This window comes from Diachasmimorpha longicaudata, chromosome 5 (assembly GCF_034640455.1).
Source record: "Diachasmimorpha longicaudata isolate KC_UGA_2023 chromosome 5, iyDiaLong2, whole genome shotgun sequence".
Classification (NCBI taxonomy): Eukaryota; Metazoa; Arthropoda; class Insecta; order Hymenoptera; family Braconidae; genus Diachasmimorpha; species Diachasmimorpha longicaudata.
This window is the reverse complement of record NC_087229.1, coordinates 4,989,463-5,007,940: the sequence shown is the minus strand read 5'-3', so window position 1 is coordinate 5,007,940 and position 18,478 is coordinate 4,989,463. Positions and strand designations below refer to the sequence as shown.

The 18,478-nt window shown below is 36.6% G+C and overlaps 4 protein-coding genes across 8 annotated transcripts; all 4 read left to right on the top strand.

Annotated features, from left to right (window-relative positions):
• The first annotated feature begins 75 nt into the window (after positions 1-75).
• LOC135162594 (uncharacterized) lies at positions 76-9,256 on the top strand. Of its 3 annotated transcripts, XM_064121236.1 has the most exons (9): positions 76-224; positions 669-1,078; positions 1,520-2,239; positions 2,581-2,704; positions 2,948-3,098; positions 3,459-4,414; positions 5,729-6,858; positions 7,160-7,348; positions 8,498-9,256. In XM_064121236.1, exons 2-8 carry the CDS (start codon positions 676-678, stop codon positions 7,318-7,320), a joined length of 3,645 nt encoding a protein of 1,214 aa, XP_063977306.1. In that variant the 5' UTR covers positions 76-224; positions 669-675; the 3' UTR covers positions 7,321-7,348; positions 8,498-9,256. The 3 variants fall into 3 exon arrangements, with proteins under 3 accessions (XP_063977306.1, XP_063977307.1, XP_063977305.1); XM_064121237.1 differs by having other exon boundaries at positions 2,951-3,098; positions 7,160-9,256; XM_064121235.1 differs by having other exon boundaries at positions 7,160-9,256.
• A 750-nt stretch (positions 9,257-10,006) lies between these two features.
• Positions 10,007-14,460, top strand: LOC135162595 (GATA zinc finger domain-containing protein 14-like). Of its 3 annotated transcripts, none has more exons than XM_064121238.1 (3): positions 10,007-10,257; positions 10,400-10,499; positions 10,773-14,460. In XM_064121238.1, exons 2-3 carry the CDS (start codon positions 10,409-10,411, stop codon positions 14,150-14,152), a joined length of 3,471 nt encoding a protein of 1,156 aa, XP_063977308.1. In that variant the 5' UTR covers positions 10,007-10,257; positions 10,400-10,408; the 3' UTR covers positions 14,153-14,460. The 3 variants fall into 3 exon arrangements, with proteins under 3 accessions (XP_063977308.1, XP_063977309.1, XP_063977310.1); XM_064121239.1 differs by having other exon boundaries at positions 10,009-10,257; positions 10,797-14,460; XM_064121240.1 differs by lacking the exons at positions 10,007-10,257; positions 10,400-10,499 and adding an exon at positions 10,586-10,605 and having other exon boundaries at positions 10,759-14,460.
• A 140-nt stretch (positions 14,461-14,600) lies between these two features.
• Positions 14,601-16,526, top strand: LOC135162602 (uncharacterized). Its single transcript, XM_064121249.1, has 3 exons — positions 14,601-14,906; positions 15,032-15,198; positions 15,455-16,526. Exons 1-3 carry the CDS (start codon positions 14,840-14,842, stop codon positions 15,722-15,724), a joined length of 504 nt encoding a protein of 167 aa, XP_063977319.1. The 5' UTR covers positions 14,601-14,839; the 3' UTR covers positions 15,725-16,526.
• LOC135162605 (stress-associated endoplasmic reticulum protein 2) lies at positions 16,390-18,037 on the top strand. The gene is made up of 3 exons (XM_064121252.1): positions 16,390-16,526; positions 17,087-17,159; positions 17,480-18,037. The coding sequence occupies exons 1-3, from the start codon at positions 16,443-16,445 to the stop codon at positions 17,515-17,517; spliced, it is 195 nt and encodes a 64-aa protein (XP_063977322.1). The 5' UTR covers positions 16,390-16,442; the 3' UTR covers positions 17,518-18,037.
• The last annotated feature ends 441 nt before the right edge of the window (positions 18,038-18,478 follow it).

Genomic DNA, 18,478 nt, shown 5'->3' with positions numbered 1-18,478 from the left:
TAAAACAGATCTTAACCACGTGTTCGTCGCTAACTTCTCAAGGGATTCTCCCAACACACTAGCTGAATCTCTCTACTTTAGTACTAGTTCATGATTGTTTCTGACTGTTGTAAGTTGGTCTACGCTATCAGTGATTACCGAGAACTCTAAAAAATTGGACTGAGTTTATTAAGCCTCACCGATTTATTTAGTTTTGTTTTCATAAATCAGAAGACCTGTTTCTTGTGAGTGGAAATTGCTTATTTTTATCACATAAAATTCATTGATTCTTGAGGAAGACCACGTGAAGTCGACAAGAAATCATGTGCAATCAAGAAATTCGTTTTATGTTTGGCAAAATAGAATAAGTCAATGAGAAAAATATATTTTCCAGACAAGTGAGAAAAGAAAAACTTAACAATTGTATGAGACAGACTATTGACTTTGTAAAGTGATTGCCCAGTTGAGGTAGCCAATACCAATCACAACAGTTGCTGAATTTTAAGCATTTAGTTTTCCATTGATTTTGCATAGATCATTCCATAATTATCAGTGGTCGGTCATTAGTTGAACGCATGTTTTGGTCTTTCTATTCATAAATTAATTTATTGCTTCGATATAACTACATATTGATATGTTTCATTTGTTACATGTATATATGTATATATTTTTTTTGTAAAAAACAATAGAATTTTTATGGATGTACAAGAAGTCAGTGATACAAATGGCGGGAACGCCGAGGTGGCGCGCACGAAACCTAACCTGGAAGAAATGGTCGACACTAAGGTAATGGCAGACCAAACTCTTAACTCGGATAATTCACAAAGTGCAAGAAAAATGGACAAAGATGAGGTAAATGGCGAGGATAAAAGTATTGGAAAAAAGTTAGAGTCAGCAGTGAAAAGAAGAATGCGTAAATCAAAGTCAAATTCGACTAGTAGTGTGGAAGCTGACGCCAAGCCTAAGTCCAAGGGAGTCAAAAGAAAACTGCTAGAACCTGATGTTATTAATGATGATGACTCTGGGGAGTTCATTGGTTTTTCGTCGGAGAGTTTAATGATCATTGAAACTGGACTGGAAATTCTCCAGAAACTTATTGGTAAGATTTTAATAAAACTTTTCAATATTTTCATTGAATGTGTGGTTAGGTTAATGGCGAGGGCACATCAAAGTCTCAATAACAGAATGAGACAGACGTAAACTTCATGTAAACATGAAGAGTTAATTGATGTGCACCTATTTACCAATTATTGTTCAGGCTTGGTGAGTCATTTACGTTGTTTTTAAGATGTGGATGTAATGGATATTAATAATTAAAACAGTTATTCGTGATAGACAATGCATTTTAGCGATTTTCAATGAATTGCCCACTAGGGGGGAGTTGAAATGAGCTTGCTATTTTCTCAAGATTTTTGGGGGATTTTTTAGGAACTTCTAGTAACAAAATAGGAATTTTTTGAGATCAAAAATAAATTCTGCAAGAAAATGCTCATGAAATGATAAAATAGAAATCTAATATTTAATCATTCTCTTGTAATAGCTGAGGCAGAATTGGAAGAAGCGAATACTATAAAACGACGACGTACACCTTCGAAAGGACCCCAGAAGAGTCTTGAATCGAAAAAAGTTGCTGAAAGTCTCGACAAAGAAATTACTGACGATAATAAAAGTATATCAACAGTTCCAGAAGAAAAACCAAAAATAAAAGATGAAAAACAATCCGAGAAAATCGACACCACTGTCGTGGATTCTTCAAATATTGTGAATAATCTCGAAACTGAAGGAGCACCCAGTAACAATCCAAATGTCGATATGTCAAATCCTCTCTATAAAGAGCCTTTTAAATTTGGTTGGAAGCGTGAAATGGTTTACAAGGGTGGATTTGATAACCCATCAAAGCGTTTAGCAGACATTTATTACTATTCACCTAAAGGAAAGAAAGTTAAAAGTCTTCGAGAAGTTGCAGAGTGTTTAACAACAAAGGAACTCTCTTTAGATAACTTTACGTTTTATAAAGAGCCCATTGGTGTTGACGATCCTTCCATGGAAGTGATCAGGGATGCAAAGAGACTTAGATCAGAGTTTGCAGATGATCAAGCCACCCCTGCAAAAAGAATCATGAATAAACGCTCATCTCTCACGAGAAAAGTACTCACGCCATCTCCGTGTCCACCAAAAACCGCCAAGGTTGCAGCTACAAAGGGCACGACTCCTACAGGATTCAAGGTCAAAGTTGCAAGCAAGCGAGGAGTTCAAAAGAGTAAGGACTACATTATAATTTTATCCTTCAAATATTTCTGAAAAAAAAAGCCAAGAGAATTGTCATATTCCAAAGAAAATAATTTTATTTATGCCGTCTAGTTGTATCTTATGACCTAATGCCTCTCAAAATGGTCCTACATAAAGCCACTCAGATACCTTGTATTCGGCGTCTCAGGCTCAATCTTAACATAGTCCGCCTTTGTTTGTATTGTTTTTGTATATTTTATTTTATTCATAATTAAATAATGATACCTCCTATTCATTTTTTCCACGTTATAATTTGGCAGTTAAGTCATAGTGAATAGTTATATCTAATTAATTCTTTCATTAAAATCACAGAGGAAGTGAAATCATCAAAAGATACTGAACAGCGAACACCCCAGTGGAGCCCTCACACCGTAACGAGGAAACATCAGGCGACTGCTGAAAAAGTTACCTCTCCAAAAAATAAGAGGATACTGAGGTGAGTAATATTCCTACTATATTGCGCTTCAGAATTCCCACAGGAAAATATTTTTGCACAACCATCAGTGATTCGAATATCCAATCGATGTTTAAAGTATTCCCCAAAATCTATCTTCACTTTCCTGACTTGATGAGCGCCTCATTCCCATCTCCACTCTCTCCTCTCCTTAGTAAAAGGAATGGAAAGTCAATTGTTTTTACTTTTGTTATCCTCCTCCATTCCCTGCTAACGCACGTCCAGCAGAGCCAAACTCCAGGAGCCCTGCAGCATTCGATGTTCGATGAGCATGGGTCTCATACCAAGTCTTCAGTGTCGCATTTGTCTGTGCTTATATCATCCGGAGTGTGTTGGTGGAAAGGCTATAATGCCTAACGAGAAATACGTCTGCAAGGTATTATTGAGGAAAAAAAAATTGATCAAACTTTGGTATGGAGGTGTTGAAATGGTTGAATGGTGTCGTATCAAAATGGCCTTTAAAATTAATAGTTTCCCCATTCACTTATAGCCGTATTGGTTTCAGACAGTATTGAGCACAGTCACAATTTGCCATCTCTAGCCAAAATTTAGGAAAAATCAAATAAATTTAGAAGATCAATTTTCCTCTCCTTCGATTCAGGAATGAAATTAAAAGGCTCTTTGATAATCTTTGGACCAATTTTTCTAGTAAATACGAACCATTTTACCATTCTACCATTCTATCTTCATACCATGTGAACCTCGTTAGTAAAATTTCCACTTCCTTCCGCTTCAGAATTGTCAAATGGAGTTAGAACCAAGTGAACGTCTCCAACAACAAGCACCGATAACGCCACCAGCGTTGATACCAATAAGCATGTTAGGCTCACACACGATAAAATCAAAGCTCCCCAAGCCCCACCAATCATCAAAGACAGAGACTGAAGAATCTTTAAAAGATAAAGCTCCTGTGTCAAATACATCAGGAGTTACCTCAGTGATGGATAAAGTGGATACTTCCCTGAGTTCCTGGTTATCTCCTCCTGATAAAAAATATCTTCGCAGTCATGATGGATGTAAACCTCAGCCTGCCCAGAATATTGCTAAAATGGGGGGAAAACGTTATATTGTTATTCCCAAAAACAATGACATGGCGGTACAACCGGCAATTCCCATCAGATCTGATCGAACCTTAGAAAATCAGAGAGATTTCATTCGTGAAAATGCACTCGTTGGTATAAATTTGAGTACAGAGGACTCAATTAGCAGTCGAAGATCCTCTCAATCGGCTGTCAAGTGCATGCCAGATAAAGAGAACAAAGTAAACAAGAATATGGCTGAAGAAATCCAGGCTAAAAGTTCTTTAAATGTATCCATCAACAAAGATCTGACAATTCATTCGACTGAGCTAAAAGGCAGTGGAACTGAACCTACTGTGCAGACAATGGAAGTACACATGGATGTTGAAGCTGTTGAATTGGATAAAAATTTGGAAAGTGAATGGTTAGATGGTTCACGTCTACCACCGGTTGAATCCACGAATAGTTCCAAACCGCCAGAGGTTGAACCTACCATTGTACTGACAAATAAAAATTATGTGGAGAGTGAAAAGGCTGATGAAAGAAGAGAAAAATTAGAAAATCATAATGAGGCAATAATTCAACAAACAATGGAGACACCACTTCTGCCTCCTGAGAATCCGAAAAACGGACAAGTTGAGAATTATATCACAAAATGTGACAGCAGCACTAAGTAAGTGCATACATGTTGTTGAATATTCTTCGTGTCGTCTTACATGGACTTTTTGAAATTTATCTATAACCCTCTTACCTGACTCAGCTTTTTCCTTCGATCGCCATATAGTGTATAACTAGGCTTTCCTATTCCAACGTCGAGAAGATATGGAAAACTAATAATCAGGTTAGAGGGTTACGGGAGATAGTCCGTAATGCCGAGCTAATGATTCAAAAATCTTCTCGTAATAATTATCATCGCAATGATAAGATGAATATGAGTAAATAACAATTTTTTATAGAAAAATTCTAAACAAATTGAAATTATCCAGTCTTGATCGTGTTACTATCTCAGCAATAAGGAATCTCAAAAAAAAATTCCAAAAAGTTTTTCGATATTGAATTTTCAAAACTAGATTTTTGTCTGCAGGGCCAATTTTTTGAAGAATTATATGATCGAAGCAACTTCTACACATGTTTAAATGAACATTAGAATTTAGTAGTAGAAACATACTGCTCTCTCTCTCTCTCGCTTTCTCTCGCTTTTGTTCTGTCTCTTCATCGAATTGGCTTCGGATGAAAATTTTTAATATCTACTGTGTTCCATGAGAATCTAATTAAATTTTACTTTTGTATATTTACAGATGTAAAGGCATGTTCGAGCCAGAATAGCAAAAAAGAACTCTTTTTTATTGAACAGAAAAAAAATTGTAGAGAAAATTGAGTCAGTGCGTGTCCCAACAGGGTCTGATCCAAATTTCCATGTCCTTCCGCCATTATAAACCCCTCTATCAAATCCTCCAATACAAGAAGAAGAGAGAAATACATAGTCAAAATGGGAGATAGTGGATCAATCCTCAATTATTCTGAAGACGCAATGATGAATTTTAAAACTGATACTAAATACTTCTGGCCGTAGAAATTCTCTTTGTTCGATCGATTTGGAAGCTTGAAAATTATTGTTGTTAAATATTTACCATCACAAAATTTCGACCAAATGATTTTTGCTATGAGGAGGCTAAATATATGTTTTTATTCGGTTTTTCGGTAAAACCGAACAAAAACGCATTGCAGCAGCCCAGTACACTAGGTTCAACACTACCAACTAGAGTCTTTCAGGATCACTCGCGATCGAGATGTACTATTTCACATTCTGACAGTTATTTTTTCCTTCTTCTGTTCTGTATCATGCTCCATAATCAGATGAATGAATAAGTTAATGAAACTTCCGTCGTTCGATCGTTAATAAAATTGGAAAAGTTCACCCTGCCAATTCATCTGTGAACGTAAACAGTAAAATACTAAGGAAATATGATTTATTTTTATTTTGCAGAAAGAAAATTCCTCCAATGGAGGTGGACCCAAGACAGTACTTTATGGTGTCAGTATGTGCAGGATATCACGCTTTATCTCGCGTCTTTCAATATCTGAAGGTTCAGGAACTTCTTCGTGCGGCTAGAGTTTGTAGAATGTGGAGGGATTTGGCAGCGCATCCAGCGCTCTGGAAGACAGTGAGGATGAAGAACAGTCAGGTGACAGATTGGGACGGACTGGCAGCATCGCTAAAGCGTCATGGAACGCAGCACTTGGACTTGAGAAAAATGTTAATTGCTGGAGAGTCGGACAATTTTTGGGAGAAATTTATTTCCATCCTGCCCAATATTCCAAATTTAACTGTCTTGGAATTATGCAGATGTCCAGCATCTGTTGTCGAAGCGATATTTAAATCTTGTCCCCAGCTCGAGGTAATGAGTGCAATGGCGATAAAATGTGATGGACTTAATATCGAGTCGCTAGGGAATGTGAAAAATCTGAAGGAATTGAGACTAAAGGCTATCAGTGGAATGTCACTTCAGGAGGATTTTTCACCGCTGGGTGAGCTTAAAAAACTGACACAACTGAATTTAACATCAGTTAAAGAACTTGGAAAGAAAAAAATTGAAGTCCTGGGAGATTTGGTTAGTTTGGAGGCTCTGGAACTTGGAGAATGCTCCGATTTTCCCGACAAATTTGGAACTGATGTACTTTCAAAGCTCATTAATTTGGAGAGATTGAGATTGGAAAAGGGACAGGGCTCTTGTTGCACTTTCGATATTCTCGAAGGAGTATCAAAAATGGAGAAACTCCACCAACTTGAATTGGTGAATTTTGATGTGAAAAATGGATTTGATAAGTATCTAGCTAACTGCAAGAATATTAAAAGACTGTTGATTATTCCAACGTACATTTCACAATCAGCTACTTCGAATAATATGGTTCTGGGGGGAGTTACTGAGTTGAGCAATACTTTGACGCACTTTGTATGGGGAGTTACACTGGAGTTATTGAGAGTTACCGAACTCTTTGTCGATCAGTGTAATCAGATGCATAAACACGTTTCTGGGGACTCCATTCCTGTGCTTAAACCAGTTCCTTGTTTGAAACTGATTGAAGATGGTGAGGGAAATCCGGATGCAATAAAAGGTTTGTTCTTCTATTTTTTCTTACAAAATTTCATGATTTTTTCATAATTCTTAGAATTAATGACGTTAATTAATTAGTAATGATCCAGAAGACTTTCTACATAATCATTAGCGTTTATTATTTGCCTATCATTTAGGTTTGATAGGTTGTTCATTTATTTGCCTTCATTGACTTCTGTTCATTTATGTTTCTATGAACTGCCTAACTTTCAAGGGATGAGCAAATGCCACTGAGTTTCACATTTTATGCGCCAATTTTTCCCATTGAAAAACTCGTCTAATTCTCATATATTTATTTCCAGAGGAGCAATTAAACGTGTCAAATCCACAAGTGGACATTCTTTCCCTCCCTCAGCTTCAAAAATTACTACTTACTGCATTACCCGAGACCAGGGTAAAAATACTGAAGATTCCTTTCCACGCAACTTGGAGGCAGAGCATATCGGATAACACATCGCCGTAGTGATACACTCTAGCCAAGTGTTTGACAAGTGAGTTGTGACGAAGATTGAACACGAGAAAGAAACAGATATAAGTACTCAAATGTTATCAATTCGTTGTGAAAAATTAAGTTCGTGGTAAATGTAAATAATCCACCGAATAAGAACGTGTTAAATAGATATCGCACACTATTATTTGTCGAGTATTTCACACTACAATATGCTGTATGAAAAAAAAACTGACAGAATTTGGAATAGCGTGTACTGGAATAATCCGAGTTTTTCTCTCAAAAAAGTAATTATGTTATCAGGCAATTAAAATCCCATCAGGCAAATGTGATATCATGATACGAGTTGGGTACGAGTATTATTATCACATGGGCCAGATAGTACTTGTATTACCGTGGCACGACTCATAGATTTTTCTACATTGAATCGAACAATTGTTACAGTTAGAAAAGAAAAATAGTGCAGTTAGAAGGGTTTGAATAAAGTCTTGAAATAAAATTGATTCGAAATAACATTATTCCAGAAAATCAAACTATATAAATTGTAGATAGAGTTGAATAGAGAAAATGATAGAGTTAAGTGGACTATCATTTTATGTGTTAGAATATGCCCTCTTCAGTGGCTTGATTTTACTGGAAAAAATCCGGAAATTCATCGATATATTTGAAATATTTTCTACTGAAGGTCTCGGGAAAAAATTCTGAGTTCTTGTTCAAATGATTTCAACGACGAGTTTCCAGATATTTTTCTCCAAAATTGTGATGGGTTTATTCTATCATTGGAAGATTCTTCGACGATTTCCTATTCCTTTTTATCTATTCGATATTGATAACAATTAATTGAGCTTCTATTTTCTTTTTACTTAGTTTTTACACAATTTCATTACTTCAATATCCTTGGTTCCGGAAAATCTTTTATGCTTGAAAAACTAAAACATCGGAACGTTAAAGAAAATTCTGAGTCGTGTCAATTTGTTTGCGAAAAATTCGATTTTATTTTATTACACTTTATTGTTATTATCCACCGTGTAATGGTCATTCACACTTTCAAATTGATTGGTTTACATTGCACTCGTACGATTCCAAACTTTACGCCTTTGAAAGGAAGAAATTGCAAAAGATATTCTCCATTATGTTTGTTGATTTTGTTCATTTTTTTAATTTATCAAAAAATTTTTTTTCTATGATAAAGGGCGTGGGAATTTATCCAATCGATTATTTGGTGAATATTGCTCAATCTAAATGGTGTACGGAGAAATATCAAAAGAGCTTCATGGAAATACGTTTTACTGGATCATCAACCAAATCTCAATTTCGTCTTATGTGAAGATGAGGATGGAACAAACAGATGAATGGCCTCATTTTTCTTTATGATCATACGAATAGTGCAAGGAAACGATCAGTTCCATGAGGATATCTCAAAAGGGTTCTTTCTGTAGATAACATTTTATACAAAAAAAAAACAATTTCATTTTAAAGTTCAATACTCTCTTAATACAGCAGAATAAGCAGTGAAATACTCTGTAAATCCTTATCAGAATTTTTGTATTTTATCTACTATTATTAATATACTACGGATTTTATTTTTACGCAATGAATCCAACTCGCGTAAAACTACAACAAGAAATGTAAGTGTTGAATTATAAATTAAGAAGTATATTTTGTACTGAAAAAAAATCATAGAAACAAATCCTGCATATGTTACATAATGATGTAAGAAAATTCGTAACTTCGAATAATGTAAAATATAGGCCTTCAACTATTGTTTACAAAAAAAATTCATGCACACACGTTTTTTAATTCTTCAGTGTGCCTATGAAAATATGAAAAATCGTAAACAAGCAGTTTAGTCTAGTATTCAAAATTTTTAATTATAATTCCCCAACGAGTTTAAGCAATATACGTACAACTGTATATGAACCCTATAAATAAATAAATTCTAATAACTGTCGATGCTCCTTTGCCGTCTATTCTGACACAAATTTGTCAATTTCAATCACACAAACTTAACAATACGTTCGTTATATCTTACCTGATTAAGATATTTTAAGGTCCTCAGTTTCCTACCTTTTCTGATACAAATTCTACAAATGTTTTGATATATTGGCTGCGTCAGGATCATTAAACTTGAGTCAACGAAGCTCAGATATTTATTTAGGGAACGTGATCTTCGCTTCTTTAGATTTTTTGTGGTAGTGGCAATAGCCAATTTGCTCCGAAGAATTCATGTTGGAAACCTCGTCGAAGATCAACCTACTCTTGCTACGTTAAATTAACAAACGCATTAGAAGAGGGGCTAATCTAACTTCTCATCGGCATGATAATCATTAGAATTTTTGTATGATATGCTACATTTGATAGCAACTCAGTTACACCGAAGTCTCCGGATTGTGGCTTACCCACATATTAGTAGAAATTAACTTTTGAAAAATTCTACATTTCCGAAAAAAACACAATATCCTGTTTGTTTTTGGGGCTCGTCAGATACTAGTCGACAAGGTGATCTTGATGAACCAAAAGTCCCAAAGGAGGGGAAGATGCATTTCCCGCCGAAAAATGGTGATAACGGAAAATATCGATACTCACTCCGTCGCGATGAGGAAATATCGATGTCCCGAAGTATCGATATGGATGCATAACCTCTAAAGACGGAAATACATTGAGGAGTGGGGAAGTGGACTTGCACTCAAATTCGCGAGAGTGGGGATGCCAAGCCAAGCCAGGACTATCCCTAATGTTGTCGTTAAGACGTTAACTAACATAATCGTTGGAAAGTTGCTGTTCAATGGCTGTACGCCGTATCATCTTATAATTTTTGTTTATTAACTTCCAAAACGTTTTGAACGTGTGCGTAATTTATTTCTGGAATCCAAATGCCAGAGCTCAGTGCAAAAATCAAAGAAATTTAATTGTCCCAGTTCATCACAATTTTTTTAAATCTGAAATCAAAAGGTAAATAGTTGTAGGTTAGTTTACGTGAGGTTACCGAATTGTTGTTGTATACGCAAAGATATATGAACAAATGTTTAACGTCTACTTCGAGCAGTTCAATGATATTGCAGCAATATCAAGTAACTAACTTTTTGATGTATAGGACTTTGAAATGGCTAAAAGACGGAGCATGAACAGACGATGGTCCAGGCGATCAACAAATAATTCGGCAATTCTGAATGATGACACAAACTTTCTCGAGGGTGAGTCTCAGTTTCATGATTTTCCCCTGTGAGACAAACATTGATTCCATTAATGTGGCATTAAAATGAAGAATCCCGGAATTATTTATATTTATTTACATATGAGGTGAGTAGGTCAACCCCCCGGATTCCCTGATTCAAACGTAAAGAATAATCTATCACCCTGAGAAGGACCTAATAATTTTTCAAGCTCGTGTGATACTACCCACGATTGTTTAATTTTTAAAAATAATATGAAATCCCATTCATTGTTGTAAAGAATAAAAAATGAAGGGATTTCTCTTTGTCTTTGGTCAGGAGACGACGACTACTGGCATTACCTCAACCAAACGAACTCTCGTCCACCTTCAGGAGTAAATATTACAGCGGCTACCGCAGTACTCGATCCCGACTCAAACATGATGGATTCCACTGTTTCAACTACACATTGGGAGTATCTTGGAAAATCCAGTGACAATATACTCCAACAATTGCCCGCAAATTCATCAAAACTATCAAAGAAAGGAGATGCTGCTAGTGAAAATTCCCCTGAAGATTCTTCAGACGAGGAAGTCTCCGTGAAAGTACGAAAGAAACGACCCCTCCTGGGACCACCAAGGAAACCAAAGGCAAAAGAAATCCTGTCTGTGAGTTCTTCGGAGTCTGCAGTAGAACCAAGCGTTCATTCACCATCACACAATTCTCCAGCGTTTCCAGGCAAATCTCCACCTCAGCCGGATTCAATGAACAGTTCAGAATCTACGAAGGTCGAGAAAAGACGTCCCCGTTTCAGGAAACAAAAGGTCAAGCGAGTAGGCCACAGTATGGTTATATCCGACGATTCTGTTGTCCTGCCGTCCCAAGAATCCAGAGGAACCAGGATCAAACCTAGGGCCACCTTTTTCAATAGATCTTCCGAGAAGATAAATTCTACATCGAACCTGGTGGAGGAGAGAACTCCTCAAGAACGCAGTGCTAGTGACAGTGACACAAATGAACCCATATTCTTACCTCGAAAGAAATTTGAACGAGTAAGAAAATTGAAAGTATCCGAGAACCCCTTCGTTGGCATTCTCGATGACAGTGAACCCCAAAACCAAACTGTTGAGATCTCTTCAAAGGCTAACAAAAGCCAGACTAGACATAGCGACTCCGGGAATTTGGCGTCTCAGATAAATTCAGTGAGCGTACATTCTCAGAAGCATTCAGGTGGAGATGATGAAGAATCAGAATTGAGTATTTCAGAAGAATTGAAAATTGGTAGATCGACGAAAGATCCAGATGATGGCCAGAGCTTTCAAAATCCAGAAGCCAATACTATTGTTGGACAAGAGACAGTAATCGGCAAATCCAAAAATAACCAGAACCGTTCCAGGACATCCAAGAATAGAAAAGTTTCTGAAAATGCAAACAATACAGTAAATAGTCTTCGAAAGAGCAGTTCTGTTGAAGGTGAAATTATGAATGATTCGAAGACCTCGAAAGGACGGACAGGATGGAGTCAGTCTAGTAAAAATTCAGTCCATCAGTCATTTAATTTAGGGGCGATCGACGACCCCGGAGAGCGGGAAACTTCTTCGAAGTCCGTGAACAGATCTACGTACATATCGAAGGCTCAATCTGTTCGATCAGAACATTCTCCATCTCCAATAAATTCTCCATCGATATCCGAACATGTAGAACAACGCGAACGTCCTCAGGAATCTATGAAAACGAATGAAAGAGATGGTACACGAAGATCACGTATCAGCAGCAAGAAAAATTCAAGGGGAGAACTTTCATTACATCAGACGAAAGGTAGTAATCAGAATGAAAGTCAGATGGATCGGTCAGCCACATTGGCGTATCCTCAATTAAAAGGACATCATCAACAGAAGGAAATAAATTCTTATGAAGAAATGAATTCTGAAACTGAGATGAATAATTCAAAAAATCACAGAAATGTTGCATCGATCTCTGATAACGCAGAGATTACCAATATCATTCACAGTCCAACTAATCGTCCAGTTAGCAATCGACATTCTCACCCGAAAGGACAAGACGAGCAACACAAAGTTAATTCTGACAGTGAATTAGACGCAGAAACAGTCAGTGAAAAAGAGTTAATCTTTTCTGAGAATAAATATGACGCCTCAGGATCGGAAATCCGATTTGCTATGACAGACAGTTTTGTCGCTCCAAATGAAAAAACACCCAGAGAAGCCAGTAAAAATACGATGCGGGTTACTAGACATTCTGCTGATAGTAAAGCCTCCAACGCTTCTTTGAATAATCCTAAGCACATTCATAGTCCTAATACATCAAGAGTTAAAAAATCAACTGGTGATAAGAATCGCGACACTTCACATCATTCTTCATCCAGCCCATTAACACCTTTCTCAGAAATGTCTTCAAATAAATTGCGATTGACAAAGTCTAAAAATCCTGAAGGAGCAGGAGAGATTGAAATCCAGCGACGTTCAAGTGCTGGATCGTTTGGGGCATCTCAAAGTTCAATTTTGGCGACCACAAAATTGTCGAACAGCTCCAAAAGATCGATAGAAATAAATGACCATATTAAGGAGGCGGAATTAAAAGTTCGTGACTTCGAAAATCTCAGGAGATCTGATCCTTCTCTTTATGAACTCCCCCCTCAGCAGAGAAGTCCTTCGGTCAGTTTATCAGAGTCTGATCACGCAAGTACATCTTCTATAAGACTGACAAAATCGATGAAACGTTCACTTGTTGTCAATGAAACTTCTCACATGACCACGATGAAACAGAAATGGGGGCGTCCAGAATCTGATGATAGGGAGCAACAGCCTTTGGTTAAGAAGTCTCTATCGGCATCTCTCAGTTTATCAGAATCTCCAAGGCATCCAATACCTCAATTGATTAGTGTTGATGCACAAGAGGATGAAAACACTATACCAACGAACGCGCAAATAGAGTCAACACCCTCATCTGGAGTTCTGAGGAAGGCTGAAAGTATTTCTGAAGTTGATTGGCCAATGCACCAGAGTAATTTTAGACAATTGAAGAAGGACATCCTGGTGAGACGTAGTAAACAGCAGGTCCTTGAAAAATCTTGGACTTTAAGTGCTCCTTTCAATCCGGAGGAGTTTAAGAAAAAGCTGAAAGAGAGCAAGAGAGTTTTGGAAAGGATGAGGTCTAAGGAAAATGAAGTTGAATGTGAGAGAACTGAAAAGAAAAATGAGAACGTAAAGAAGATGGCGAAGGCATTCAAGGAGTTGAAGAAACCGAGGAAGCCGGAGAAAATTCTAGATAGAGCTTATATTGTAAATGGAAAGATCTACAAACGACCAAAACTCCCTAGACCTAAACCCTGGGCTACCCACAATCTTTATCAATTTCTCTGGAAGAAAATGGAACCCAAGTTTGGAGAGCAATGCAGAGTCAAGTCTGAGAAATTTATCATGGAACTCAATGAAGCAATGACTGTCATTATGAGGCGAAAGAAATACGAAAACTACAAGGGGGAACTAATAAGTTTGTTGAGAAGAATGGCTCAATTGGGAATAATTGAGACCAGGCACGATTTCCATGGATTTTGTCACGACTTTTTACCTTTTCAATTTAGGATCAAAGTTGTACCCATGCTACAAGCTGGTAACACTCATAATATTCCCTTTGAACCGGACAAACTGATGGAGCCCATTTTGGAGTACAATTAATTTACGTTAACAGTTATATGTTTTTTTTCGTGTCTTTAACTTGACTCAATTAACGGTGGTTAATAGATATAATTATATGGAATTAAGTCGGTCATTCGGATGTAAACAGCCAGTTACTGGATAACAAATGTTAAAAAGAATAATAAGATGACAGTTTCATAGTTAAGATAAAGAATAATTTAACTGATTTCTTCAATTTATTTCAACTTAATTTCCGAGAAGAATGATAAATTTTAAAGAGACGTGAACTTGTGGAAGGAAATGAGAAGTTTTGTTTGCTTCAAATAAATTTGTTTCAGATATTAGAAGTGGTTTTTTCCAACTTAAGAATGGATTTTTTTTATTCCTAAATTTTGAATCAGCAATGGGAAGAAGACATTATGGTATCACTTTATTACATCCTGGGATCCTACACGGATAAAAGCAGAGAACTCTTCTCCTGATATTCTGGATGATATCGATTTTCCCAGAAAGACTGTAATGTGTTCTACCTCAACGCAGGCGCTAGCCATGATCAGCATGACAGTTTTTAGTGCCAGCAGTGCGTATGACTACCACGAACCACTTGGTTTGTATAACTAGCGAACATACTATTCACGGAATTCGGGTGAATGATTAGGAATTGAGAAGGATATGCGCACATGGATTATCTGATTATTTTCAATTGGAGAGCGAAAAGGAAGAAATATGGCAGGGAAGGTTAGAGTTCACTTTTTGGGAATTATCCTGGGGATTGTCTTCCGTGCAGCACAAGGTAAGAATTTTTCTCTATTAATTATTTTTATATTCCTATAGCCAAATTGTTGACTTCTAGTGCCAACACAATTTACGAATCAATCTTGAAAGATTAAAAATTTATCATTTCGAAAAATATTTTAGGTCAATTACTAACTAAGGAACATCGCACACATGCAGCTACTGAGCGAGCCAACGATTTATGGTGTTATCAGTGTGATACGATGGAGGATGGAGAAAAATGTGTAGATTTGACTGGTAATCACACATCGTTGATGAAGAAGTGTAAAGATGACAAACGAATTTGCATTGTAAGTACCTCAATCTAATTACCCACTGACAATAGTCATCTAGTTTTCTACATTTCTCATGTTTGGATGATTTTTTGAAAGAACGTGTCGATCAAGCTTCATATTATTATGTGTCAAACCATTCTGCATCATTTTTAAACAAAATCCAAACAATAGACCGATTGCAATGCTGCCTCGTCTGGTCGCAAAAATCACCATTTCAAACACAAACATGATTATTTCTGCATTTCGCATTCTAATTTCATTAATTGTGCAGGTGAAACGATTCTCGTTCACCACAAGTACAGAAAACTCGACATCAGAACCCATGATGTGGGCGATAGAACGAAACTGCACAAACAAATGTGAACCTGGTTGTATAGTGATTGGAGAAAGAACGAAGCTCTATGCTTGTACAGCATGTTGTGAGAAGTCTCTCTGTAACACTGGAAAAGGTACAGCTGCGGAAATGAGTACGAGGGAAATCGGTTTCGTACTCGGTCTGCTACTCCAAGCACTTCTCACCATTACACTGTACCCAGCGTGATATTACGAAGAAATGATTGACTATTTTCTGGCTCTTCTCTACTTCTACTATTTCATCACTTCAATCATTAGCAAAATCATTCGTGCAAGATTGTTTTCTGGAGTGATGGTAAATATAACCGAACTGCCATATGTGAGCGACGAAGACCGTTCCTATGTTACTCCTAGCTTGATACTCCTCCATGGGATAAATTTCCTAGTGAGCGAGAATGAGAATAAATTTAGGAGTTAACGTAAGAGCAAATCAGCCACCTGCGTGGACGTGAGAAGTTGGAGAACGATAATCAGTTGAAGTTTATGTTCAAGAGTTTATGAAATCGTTGTTGTAATATAATTAACAAGTCCAAATTAATTAAATATAATATATGCCAGTATGAACTTGCTGTTTTGTCTACTTTACCTTCGAATAATCCCGCACTCCATGGGCCACGGAATTGCCATCTGAACGAATCAATTAACAGCTTGGGACGTATGTTGGCCAACATGGAGGATAAGTCAATAAAGACACTATTTTGACCAGTGGGGTGTGAACGTGGAGTGCGTTTGGCCGGTGTTGCGGTGCTATATTCACATGTCACAGTGAGTGAGTCTACGTCAACGCAGATTGGAAGCGACTAGACGTTGAGTAACACGTACACTTTTTACCTTGTTGAATCGCCAAATTATTCGAGGATTACTTCATTGATTTAAAGGAACGAAGAAGCTATTGGATCGTTAAAATGGCACCAAAGCAGAGAATGCGTATTGCCAATGAGAAGGCAACCAAAAATATAACATTGAGGGGAAATGTACCAAAGTCATCGGTAAGTTTCTGTTTAAATCGAACACATCCTTGCTTTAACCAAAATATCAGCTTCTGAATGATTGCGATATGATCAGGCTTTGGTGCATGCAACATCCTCAACTCTAATTGTATTTTTATCCAATTAGTCATTTAATTTTCAAGTGTTTGAATGACAATTTCTAGAGATATACAAGGTTAAAGTTGTACCATCTGTTACTCCTAAGCTCAACCAGGGAGGTTGGATTTTGATAGGTTCTATTAGATTATTTAGTTTATTGATCTTGAGCAGGAGTAGGTAATTCCAAGTATGTTGGTGCTTTAATTAGTCGCCAAAATACTAAGTATCAACTGCTGAGTACTTAATTTGTGTCCAGACACAAAAATGCATGTTCCTATTTTTTAGATGCACGAATACTCTGATTATTAAATATAAATTATCGGTAGAAAGTCCAACCAAGTTGAGTCGTTATTCTTAACAAAAATTGTAACGTAAAGAAAGCTTGAGGTACCTAAATATTAGGCAGCAATGCCAAATTCCGGAGTAAACCATTGACATCCAGAACATTCTTTTCATTACAGAAATCGACAGAAGAAGGATCCCCAGTTGGACCCTGGCTCCTGGCTTTATTCATATTTGTTGTTTGTGGATCAGGTAAATACTCTTAACGGAAAAGCGGTAAACTGACTCAAAGTCAATAAAAAGAACATGAAGAATTCAAACTGACACAGTTGTGAGAAAAAACCGCGGGAGAAAATCTCTTGTTCCTTCCGAACCTTTTAGTTACAGTCGTGAGCTTTTATTTTATGTTCTTTTTTACATCAGTCAAGTTAGAACTATTGTCGTTCAGTAATACAAAAGGATAGAAATAATTAGTAAATTTTTCGTTCGAATATGGATCGAAATCCCTGCTGAACAACTCACAACAACTGTAACGTTATAAACTTATGATGTAATGATTTTGTTTGTTCCAGCTGTTTTCCAAATAATCCAAAGTATTCGGATGGCGTAGGCAGATTTTTGCATATCCCGCATTACTGTAACTTAAGGAAAAAATGACCCATTTACAGATAATTCCATATTGACTTTATTGACTGGAAAATTATTTCCAGCATGAATCGACAAATTCCGAGACACTTGTCCACCAACAATTACTGAATCGCTACAATTTCCAGAACTATAAATATATATCTTTTTTTGCATTGTGCATAAACTGAAAACTTTATAATCAATGTAACATTAATTTTTAAGTATCTCTTTAAGAATGATTTCTCAATAGTCATAATTATTTCTATTCCATCAATGGAAGATGCGCTCAGGAGATTTAGAGCGTTATAACGTTTTGTGCAATTTAGTCCGTTAACATGTTCCTTTTTTACGAAAAATTTTATATTGCAGTAGTGAATTTCCATACTTATAGAAAGAGTTATGACGATGAGAGATGAATAATTCATTGAGTTTCTTCCACTGATGAAAATGAAGTTCATAATTGTAAATGAATAAAATATATATGCTTTTGAATAATTCACAAATATCTTACCTTTTTTGAATACCCATTCTTTTTCTTCTTTTTTCCCTAGTCAAATTTTGACCAGATTATCAACAAACAATCTTTTTTCTTCAAGCTTCTGATAGTTGTTAGTCCGTAATAACTAATAGAATCCACCCTTTCCCCTCTGCCCCAACATTTCATAAATCATAGAATTGTATCCCGCATATCTCTCACGAAAATTTACGCTGAAGAATTTCCCCGCCAGCAACAGTTAGTTAAAATAATTTCAACTTATCACGACTGAAAATTTGAGCGCTTCAAACCAAGTGTTATCGGTACCAGAAAGCTGTTAAGTAAATAAATCTGTTGGACTTGAATACAGTTGATACGGATATTCATTTCTGTTTTGTTTCACGATTAACATCGAGTCCTTGAACTAGTGGAACTTACAACTCCCTTAGAATTATCTTCATTGCTAATG

Coding starts and splice junctions, on each gene's coding strand:
- LOC135162595 (XM_064121238.1), top strand. CDS start 10,409: ATGGCTAAAAGACGGAGCATGAACAGACGATGGTCCAGGCGATCAACA. Junction 10,500..10,772: donor TGACACAAACTTTCTCGAGG/GTGAGTCTCAGT, acceptor TAAAAAATGAAG/GGATTTCTCTTTGTCTTTGG.
- LOC135162594 (XM_064121236.1), top strand. CDS start 676: ATGGATGTACAAGAAGTCAGTGATACAAATGGCGGGAACGCCGAGGTG. Junction 2,240..2,580: donor CAAGCGAGGAGTTCAAAAGA/GTAAGGACTACA, acceptor TTAAAATCACAG/AGGAAGTGAAATCATCAAAA. Junction 4,415..5,728: donor AAATGTGACAGCAGCACTAA/GTAAGTGCATAC, acceptor TTTATTTTGCAG/AAAGAAAATTCCTCCAATGG.
- LOC135162605 (XM_064121252.1), top strand. CDS start 16,443: ATGGCACCAAAGCAGAGAATGCGTATTGCCAATGAGAAGGCAACCAAA. Junction 16,527..17,086: donor GAAATGTACCAAAGTCATCG/GTAAGTTTCTGT, acceptor TTTTCATTACAG/AAATCGACAGAAGAAGGATC. Junction 17,160..17,479: donor ATTTGTTGTTTGTGGATCAG/GTAAATACTCTT, acceptor TGTTTGTTCCAG/CTGTTTTCCAAATAATCCAA.
- LOC135162602 (XM_064121249.1), top strand. CDS start 14,840: ATGGCAGGGAAGGTTAGAGTTCACTTTTTGGGAATTATCCTGGGGATT. Junction 14,907..15,031: donor TGTCTTCCGTGCAGCACAAG/GTAAGAATTTTT, acceptor AAAATATTTTAG/GTCAATTACTAACTAAGGAA. Junction 15,199..15,454: donor ATGACAAACGAATTTGCATT/GTAAGTACCTCA, acceptor TTAATTGTGCAG/GTGAAACGATTCTCGTTCAC.